This window comes from Aplysia californica, unplaced genomic scaffold (assembly GCF_000002075.1).
Source record: "Aplysia californica isolate F4 #8 unplaced genomic scaffold, AplCal3.0 scaffold00056, whole genome shotgun sequence".
NCBI classification, from domain to species: Eukaryota; Metazoa; Mollusca; class Gastropoda; order Aplysiida; family Aplysiidae; genus Aplysia; species Aplysia californica.
In genome coordinates, this window is record NW_004797326.1 from 598,953 (window position 1) to 608,573 (window position 9,621).

The 9,621-nt window shown below is 39.9% G+C and overlaps 1 protein-coding gene across 6 annotated transcripts in view; it reads right to left on the bottom strand.

Moving 5' to 3' along the window:
• LOC101863493 overlaps positions 1–9,621 on the bottom strand; it is an 87,368-nt gene that overhangs the window by 2,569 nt on the left and 75,178 nt on the right. For 4 of the 6 annotated variants that reach the window (XM_035968388.1, XM_035968387.1, XM_013079566.2 and 1 more), the window contains exons 15-17: positions 8,561–8,752; positions 2,590–2,781; positions 1,752–1,946 (exon numbers count right to left, since the gene is read on the bottom strand). In XM_035968388.1, coding sequence (XP_035824281.1) covers positions 1,752–1,946; positions 2,590–2,781; positions 8,561–8,752 — 579 coding nt within the window. The remainder of the gene's footprint in view (positions 1–1,751; positions 1,947–2,589; positions 2,782–8,560; positions 8,753–9,621) is intronic. The other 2 variants (XM_035968389.1, XM_035968390.1) reach the window with 2 other exon arrangements.

The following is a 9,621-nucleotide window of genomic DNA, read 5'->3' on the forward strand; positions in this document are numbered from 1 at the left end:
TGTGTGTGTGTGTGTGTGTGTGTGTGTGTGCGTGTGCGCGCGTTTTGTGTTGGTTTTTTTTGTCTGCCCTGTTCGTCATTCCTTACACCATCTCTGCTTACACCAAGAACATTTTCTGTTCCTACAGGCCTATCCTTCATAAGCTTTTAACGTTATTTTTCATTATAGTTGTTCTGTTCCTATGTCTGGATGAAAATAGTCTGTGTGTGTATATGTTTGTGTGTGTGTGTGTGTGTGTGTGTGTGTGTGTGTGTGTGTGTGTGTGTGTGAGTGTGTGTGCATTAATGTATACTGCATGAGAAGACAGGAAGTAGTAAGAAAGATTTTTTGAAAAATGGATATTCCAAGGTAAAGCGCATTGAGCTTTCTTGGAAATGCGCTATATAAATGTTATTTATTATTATTATTATTATTAAGCTGGTCTCCGCTATCTCTGACTGATGTGGCGCCAGACCTTAGATAATGTGGCATACACTGATATAAAATTACATGAAATGTAAATTTAGATTTTTACATTCTCACTTACACAATCTTCTAGATCAGTTATGAGGCGGGATTCGTCGACCGTCCCTGTCTCTCGGGGCCAATACGAGATGAGAGGAGCACAATTTCTAAGTAGACAGACGGACATTCTTGATGGAGAACAACTTTTAAAAATCTACACTCAGGAGTCCAACAGCTCACACCTTGTTCGTGCTAGGGTGGAACGCCTAGCCGCTACACCAGCGACGCGGATGGTCTTCACTGATACTCTTCTTCCTTCTGGTACCCAGACATTCTTTACATATGTGTCACGACGTGGTGGAATCTAGCGCTCGCCAATTATTGGGCATATGGAGGTATTGGAGGTATCTTAAAGTTTGTTAATCTGTCTTGCTTTCATGAACAAATTATGCCAGTCTATCTTGTATAGTTGTCGACGAAGTTGCGACTGAAGGAGGTGGGGATCACATGGTGTCGAAGGTACAATTAGCGAGAAAAAGCCTGCCACAGATTGGTGATTTCCAAAGCGCAAGTGTCCTTGGAAACTGCATTTGTGTCTCAACACAGTGGAATCAGGCGCTCGTCAATTTTGGGGCATATGGGGTTATTGGTATCACCTTAAAGCCTGTTCATTTGCCTTCTTTTTGGTGGGAAAAAAACATCGATCTATGTAGGATAGAAGTTAAAATATTTGCAAAGGAGGTCAGGGTTGCCTAGTTTCAGAAGCAAAAGTAGCCAGAAAATGGCCACCAAAATTGAGTAACTTCCATAGCCTGAGAGTTCCTGGAAACTGGCAATTTACTTTTTTGTGTATTTAATCACTGTTTTTATTAAAATTTCACACAAAAATGTGTTTTATATAAACAGAAAAAGCGCTGAACCAAAAAAAGAAAATTAGAAAAAAAGTTCCCCATCGGCCAAAATATTGCCGATTTCTTTGATTTTGTTATTTTGACGAGCGCCTGATATCACCACGATGTCTCACATATTTTATTTCTGGTTCCTTTGATAAGCCTCTTTTTCAGAAAAATCCACACACAAATTGAAGGTATTTTCGAATGGCCTTAAAAGTTGTTGGGCCAAATATAAATCAATTTTAAAAATTCAGTACACGACAAAAAAATGTCGGTTTCTTCAATTTCATTACGTTTTTTACAAGTCCCTGACTCTAAAATGATGCAATACATTTTGTCTTACTCCTCAGACTCTTTTTCACAGCACGTGACCTCCGATGACGTACGACACACCGGTGCGCTACTGACATTTACCTTTCTGACCCATACCTGACTCTGGTTGCGTCACCGACACGTTGTTGTAACGTCTCCCGTCATCGTAACCTGCCTGTCGGGTGTCTGGTGTACTGGTTTTCGCAGTGGTTTTCCCGATCAAGATCTTGGTGTTAGCGTTCTTTGCGTTGATCAGGTCCATATCTGCGTCCACATACTGGTTTCCTTTTGGCCGCTCTGTGGATTGAAAAAACCCCCACAAAGAAGTCGTCGAAAGGAACAAGAATCGCCACCGAGCTGTGTGAGTGTATCGTTCAGTGTAGAACGTTGACAGACAAAGTGAAATCATCTGTAAATTATGAAACTGCATGGGTTCAAGGCCGCTGTCAACACTAAAAAGCAATAATTTAAGAGGCAGGACCTCCTAATTTAGCGTCCGTCTTCAACAGCACTGAGTCAAAATGTTTGAGAATCTTGAAAGCTCAACTAAACTACCCAAATTCAAAGAATGCCCAGTCTGGGATTTGAGCTACGCCATCTGTTCCGAGGTCAAACATGCATAGAATGTAATTGAAAAGAGCAATGAAAAACGTATACCCTGGCTCTCTAACATTTTTACCTTTTCGAGAAAGGAGTCAAAATTTCAATATTTTTCTTTCTTGGAGATTCTTTTTTAAATATCACACCTTGAATTTAGAGACGAGATTTCAAACCGCTTTGTTATCTTTTAAATCTATTTTTAAAAGATGTGATTAATTAACTTTTATCTCTGTTGTTTTGCTTGTTTGTTTGTTTCTCTTTTATACAGTAAAAATATAATTGACTTCAGGAGCACATTTTGCCACCGTCAAAAACACGTTATTCAATGCTTGACCGTTACCTTTCTTTTTTGATGTTGCAACCGGTGATGTCACCAGTACGTTGTTGTAACGTCTCCCGTCACCGTCTGTCCGTGTGGCGTCAGGTGTAATGATTTCCACCGTGGTTCTTCCAATCAGGACCGGGGTGTGGATGTCCTGTGACGATATGTGGTCCGAATCCACGTCCACGTACGGACTTTCTTCTTGACGGCCTGTGGATGGAGACACGAGGAAAACAAAAAGTAAAATGATATATTACTTTTATGTTTACTCCCTTCTTAAGACTGTGGGGTTATTTAAGAAGCTGGACCTCCGAATTTATCTATCTCAGATACGTCCAAGCGAGTTTTGTGGAGAGCCTTAACAGGGTCATCTGCTATGTAACCCAACAAACATGGTACCAACTGAGCGAACTGAGCGCCAAAGCATGTGTTATAAAGGCAAAAACAAGTACTGATTGTGTTCATTATTATTCTCTGTCTCCTATCTATATGTATGTTTATCAACGTGATTTTTTTTCCTTTTCTTTAATGTTCACATTTACCCACTTTTATATTTCATTTTCCTTGATGACAATGCACATACTACAATAACTCTCCTGTTTTATTAGCATAAAACTCGAAAACCATGATTCGAGCCTTATGTGATCGATTTACCCTGTTGTTTTTACAGTATACAGTTTGTGAATATTTCTTTGAACCCAGTGACCAACTAAAACAGGTTAAAAAGTTTACTCATCTTGGCAGCAGTTCCACTGTAAACGGGCCCATAGACTGAGAAAAAGAAATGCGAACTCAAAACGCTTACGCTGTCACCTACCAGCTCACGCTCCATCTGAGTCATCCAAACATCTTTATAGACACAAAGGGGACAGCTCATATCCTCATTATTCATGCCAACATTGTACTACCAGTGCCAGACCTGGACATTAAGTAAAACCCAAGAAAACAAAAATCACTGCACTCGTAATTAAATGTCTCCGCAAAACCTTTAACATACAAGACGAAACAGGCAGAGAAATGAAGAAATAAGAGTAGCTATTGACACAGTCCTGCTTGCATTTCATAGAGAAACAGAGAATAAATATGGCTTGGCTACCTGTTAGTAATGTAAACTTAGCCAGCCAGCCCCAAGAGCCTATAACACCAAGCAATCAGGCTATAAAGGATGAGGAAGGCCACGCAAAAGGTGGATTGAGTGAGTCAAGGAAACCCTGAGAAATTACGATATCCCAATTGAAAGAGCTGAGGAGTTGGTGTACCATAGAAAACTGCAACTGCCCTTGGCGCTTAACGGCAACAGAGGATGAAAAAGTAAATGTAGAATAAAAATTGTACCCCATGGACATTTTACTTTAGTTTTCTAAATACGACTCGATGCTCAGAGCTGTTTTAACCTTTTTTATCATCTAACTAGAGCAAACTTTAAGAAAGTATTCAATCTTTTGTTTTATGAATCAATGTTGATAAAGTGTAAGAGTACCTGGTGATGAGAACAAGTTTTTTACCTTATTTTTCAAACTATAAAACGATTACTGTTCTGGTAAGAAAAGGTATAAAGATAGTGAGAGTGAGAGAGAGGGAGGGAGAAAGAGAGAGAGAGAGAGAGAGAGAGAGAGAGAGAGATGGGGGTGGAGTGCAAGAAAGGAAGAGAGGGAGGGAGAGGGGGTTTGAGGGATAACGAGAGGGAGAGAAAGAGAGAGATAGAGAGAAAGAGAGGGATTATAAAGAAAGAGACATAGAGACAAAAAGGCATATTACAATATATTATAGTTATGATAATAGAGCTAAGCTCGTTTGTGAGGTTAGTAAAAACGTTTTACTCAGGTGCCCATAAAATGTAAAAAAAATATAATTCAGACGTTAAGTTCGGAAACTGCCTTTTGATTTTTCAGGCTAGATGATTTTTCTTGTAATTCGAAGCTCTCAGATGTTTTCACTCCGCCATTAGCCGTTTCATATTTTACTAGGGACTACTTCCGTTTCATATTGTGCTTCTTCGTGCGAGTGAGTAGTTCGCAAGAACGAAAGTGAGATTTGTGTTTTGTCGTATGTGTGTGCGACAGATTTGTACTTTTTGCAGTTGTTAGCAGGAACAGATGGGCCATTTGTGTTTTGTCGTGTATGCCACATAGTTCTATTTCAGCTGCTATTGGCCCACGGAATGTTAAGGGTTTGTTTTTTTACTGAGGACTAATTCCGTTTCATAATCGAGTAAATGGATCAAGTTGCACATCTTATCAAGACGCATGCAACCAACTTGGACTGTTCGATGGTGAAACTGAGAAGGATGCAACAATACAAGAAGCATCTTCCATAAGATTTGGACCCTAATTACGTCTTGCCTTTACCGCAATTCTCATCTATTGTCGCCCAGCTGATCCTCTCTCATTTTGACACAAGCACAAATTGGAATTGTGCCGGGACAGGTCACAGAGTTGAATCCACAGATTGAGAACCAAGTGTTGCTACAACTTCAGCATATTCTTGATAATAATGGGTTGAATCCAGGGGCGAAGCGTCTATATAATCAAATAATCACTGCTTCCCTTCCTAATTTTGAAACATTGTCGCTGTCAAATTCACCTATAAACGTAAACCTCATAAATTAAATGTAAAAAGACGTTAATAATCAACAATGAACAGTATGCCTAACATACACAAAGGTTTCACTTCCACAGAAATAGCCTGCTCACCCCTCTCGGGCCACTCAATAAGCAGTCACAAGCTTTGATTAAGTAAGCTTAAAGTGAAGCTGGAGTAGTCTACCAATAGAGTTGAAGGGAACAGGTCCATAGCAGTCAAAACTGTTTCATTGCCATAAATACCCTGTTCACCCCTTTGGGGCCACAGTTATAAGCAGTCGCAAACTCTGATTATGTAAGCTAACTATTACACTGGTCGAGTCTACCTCACAAATGTGAGGGGAACTAACTCCTAACAATCTCTTGACTGCTGCAAGTGCTTGCTTTTTTTCCTCGACTTTTTACCGTCCTGTAATCAGATCATGACCCCGATTATGACACCGCCTCCTGGCCGCGAAATGCTAGACAAAAACAGCCAAATGTGAAATTTAAAAAAATGATAATTGTCATGTTCTATCAAAAAGTTAGACTCATTGGTAGATCTATAACATATAGATCTAGTACTGACATATCTGCTTCTTTGCTTTGTGTTTGTGTATTCACATCTAAAGTTTAATTTGATTTTAGTTGGAATCAATATTTAATAAGATACTTTCCCGATTATTTTGGTGGTTGAACATACAATATGAATACCGGATTTGTTTTCATTCGCAATTCACACCTCAGAGTCGCCGTCTCCAGTAAGATCCTTGTGGGATAATAATATCTCCAGGCCATATCTGGTCCCGTTTCATTTTGATTACCCTGTCAAACAAGTCAGCCTTCGCCCCTGGTTGAATCTGTATAAAGACTTTCAGCTGCCACCAGCAGAAAACAATCAAGTTGAGGGAGAACAACCAAGAATTGTCCACGAGGAGTTAAATTTTGACACAAAAATCCTGCAAGAGAAGGTGAGTCTAGAGTACCCAAAGCTTAATAAAGAACAAAGAGTAGTGTATGGTGCTGTGATAGAGTCAGTTGTACAGAAACAAGGCAAGATATTTGCCCTGGAGGCAAGTGGAGGGACTGGGAAAACCCACACTATAAACCTGATTACCTGATTCTTGTGACTGTCCGTTCCTTTAAGAAGATCACCCTTGCTCCAGCTCTGTCAGGCATTGCAGCAAATCTGCTCTCAAATGGCAGAACATTAACACAGCAGATGCAAAATACCTCTGTTTGTGAATGTGAACGAACAGTCCATGTGCAGTGTGAGTCCTCAAGATGCCAGTGACACTTTATTACGCCAAACAGAGCTGCTCATCATTGATGAGATATCGATGGGCCACAAACAAATCTTTAGAGCCATAGACCGAACACTTCAAGACATAATAATGTGGGAATAACTCTGTTCGGTGGGCTAAATGTGCTGATATCGGGTGACTGGCACCTAATACTACCAGTAGTTCGCTAAGGCTTAAGATCACAGATAGTCAATGAAACCCTTAAATTATCATATCTGTGTCAATGTGCTCAGACTGACAAGAAACATGAGGGTTTTGCTTACAGGTGAGACTACTGATTTCTCCAACTATCTACTGAACATTGGTGATGGTAAACACAACATATGCAAGCCTAGGCCTTCTCAGCAAATCGGGGAGTTTGCGATAAAGCTGCCAGATGACATCACAGTGACAGCGACCGAGAGTTGATAAATGTTGTCTTCGGTAACTTGCTGTCTTACATAAATCCTGACTGGCTGGCTTCCCGCTGCATCATCTGTCGCACAAACACAGAAGTAGACAGAATCAACAACCTGATCATGCAGTCCTTTCCCGAAGAAGAAAAAGTCTACAGGAGCAGTGATTCGGTGGAAGAAAATGAACACCAATACCCCATCGAATTTATCAATTCTCTATGTCCGTCAGGTATGCCACCCCCACAAACTGACAATGTCAAGATACTGAGAAATTTGGATCCCACAAACAGCCACTGCAATGGGACTCGATATGTGGTTCAACGCCTTCTTCAACATGTTATTGATGTAGTCGTTGCTTGCGGTCCACAGGCCGGAAAGAGACTTTTCATCTCAAGGATTCCCCTCATGTCTTCAGACAACATATTTCCCTTCCATATGCGACGGAAACAATTTCTGGTTAGACCTGCTTTTGCAATAACTGCCAACAAAGCTCAGGGACAGACTTTGAAAAGGATAGGGGTTTCTTTACAGGGCGATTTTTTCACATTAACAATTATATGTCGCAATGAGTCGTGTTGGGTCCAGGGATTCTATTAGGATACATGTGAACAGACCTGCTTCCCAGGACGGAGTTCCAGATGGTGCATATACCAGCAATGTTGTCTACACAGAGGTCCTACGGCAACGAATCAGGTACCGGTACACACATTTTATCTTGGGCATCCCTATCACTATATCACCGTTCGTAGAACGGGTCTGTCTGTCTGTCTGTCTCTCTCTCTTTCTCTTTCTCTTTCTCTCTCTCTCTTTCTCTCTCTCTCTCTCTCTCTCTCTCTCACTCTCTCTCTTTCTCTCTCTCTCTCTCTCTCTCTCTCTCTCTCTCTCTCTATATATATATATATATATATATATATATATATATATATATATATATATATATATATAAATATATATATATATATAAAATATATATATAAATATATATACATATATATATATATATATATATACAGAGAGGAAGAGAAAGAGAGAGAGGGGGAGAGAGTGAGAGAGAGTGAGAGAGAGAGAGAGAGAGAAAGAGAGAGAGAGAGAGAGAGAAAGAGAAAGAGGGAGGGAGGGAGAGGGAGAGAGAATGTGTAAAGGAGATTGCAAAATACATTGTGCATTTTAAAAAGTCTATCAAGCCTTTACATACTTTTCTAAACACTGTCCCCAACCTTCTCTCACACCAACCTTCAAACTTCTGGAAGAAAATCACATGCCTTTGCTCCGTAAAATTGAAAGAAACCAAAGGAATAAAAAGGATACCCCCTCCCATCCATGCCCCCCCCCCCCCCCCGACAAGTACACCTTTTCGCCATTCTGAGAAACGAATGAAAAGTTCAAATTGTAAATTGGTTTCCTTTTCTTCCGTGTAAGATATTTTTTGTTGTCCTCTCCAGGAACTAAGTGCCTAGAGCTATAGTCCGGGCAGCTCCAAATGGACAACTTGTCGACCTCATTACACCAAATCGAAGTTGCAAAACTCCGATTTTTATTTTATTTAATTTTATTTAATTTTTTTTTTTTTTGCATTCTCCTCTGAATTCTAATAGACCCAAAACGTCTCGATTTTCGTGCATATGCGACAATTTAAGGAGGTGCTGCTACTGCTTTTGGTGCGAACGTCGTAATATTACTAAGATTTAACACGGCTCAGCAACTGCTTTTTGTGCGTACGACCACTTACTCTTCTGTCCAGCTGTTGACACCGGAGACGTCACCAGTACGTTGTTGTAACGTCTCCCGTCACCGTCTGTCTGTGTGGCGTCAGGTGTGATGATTTCCGCCATGGTTCTTCCAATCAGGACCGGGGTGTGGATGTCCTGTGACGATATGTGGTCTGAATCCACATCCACGTACGGACTTTCTTCTTGATGGCCTGTAGATGGAGACACGAGGAAAACAAAAAGTAAAATGATATATTACTTTTAAGTTTACTCCCTTTTTAAGACTGTGTGGTTATTTAAGAAGCTGGACCTCCGAATGTATATCTATCTCCGATAGGACCAAGCGAGTTTTGTGGAGAGCCTTAACAGGGTCATCTGCTATGTAATCCAACAAACACAGTACCCACTGAGCTAATGGAGCGTCCAAGTATATGTTATAGAGGAAAAAACCAGTAATTTCTATTTCTTTTTTATTCCTTTTTATTCCCTTTTCCCATTTATTTTTATATACATTTACCAAAATGGTTATTTTCTTTAATTTAATTTACACAAAATTGAAATACCCTTGTTTATATTTTAGTTTCCTTCATAATAAGGTACTTATTAAGATACCTCTCAAGTTTTGTTTTGTTTTTTAGCTTAAAACTTGAAAACTGCGCTTCAAGTACCATTTGAGGGATGTGTCTTGACGTTTTTACTAGTGGTTTGTTTTTCATTCATTTTGAATTGCACCGAATGACTACAATCATCTCTGTCCTTTGGTTTTCTTTGTATGGCATGCTGTAAAGTACCGTCGTTTCAGCCTTTTGTAACTTCTAACTTTTGCAATTTTTATGAAAATGTCAGTCTTATGGTTACACATTAGGACTTACGAAATTAAGATTATAGTATAGCTCCGTGATTACTGGTGGGGAGACGAGTTTTTAGACCCGATTTATTATCACTGTAAAATTGCAACTGGTTTGGTAAGAAAAGGTACACAAAAGAGAGAGGAAAGAGAGAAAGAGAGAGAGAGAGAGAGAGAGAGACAGACAGAGAGAGACAGAGAGAAAGAGAGAGAGAGAGAGAGAGAGAGAGACAG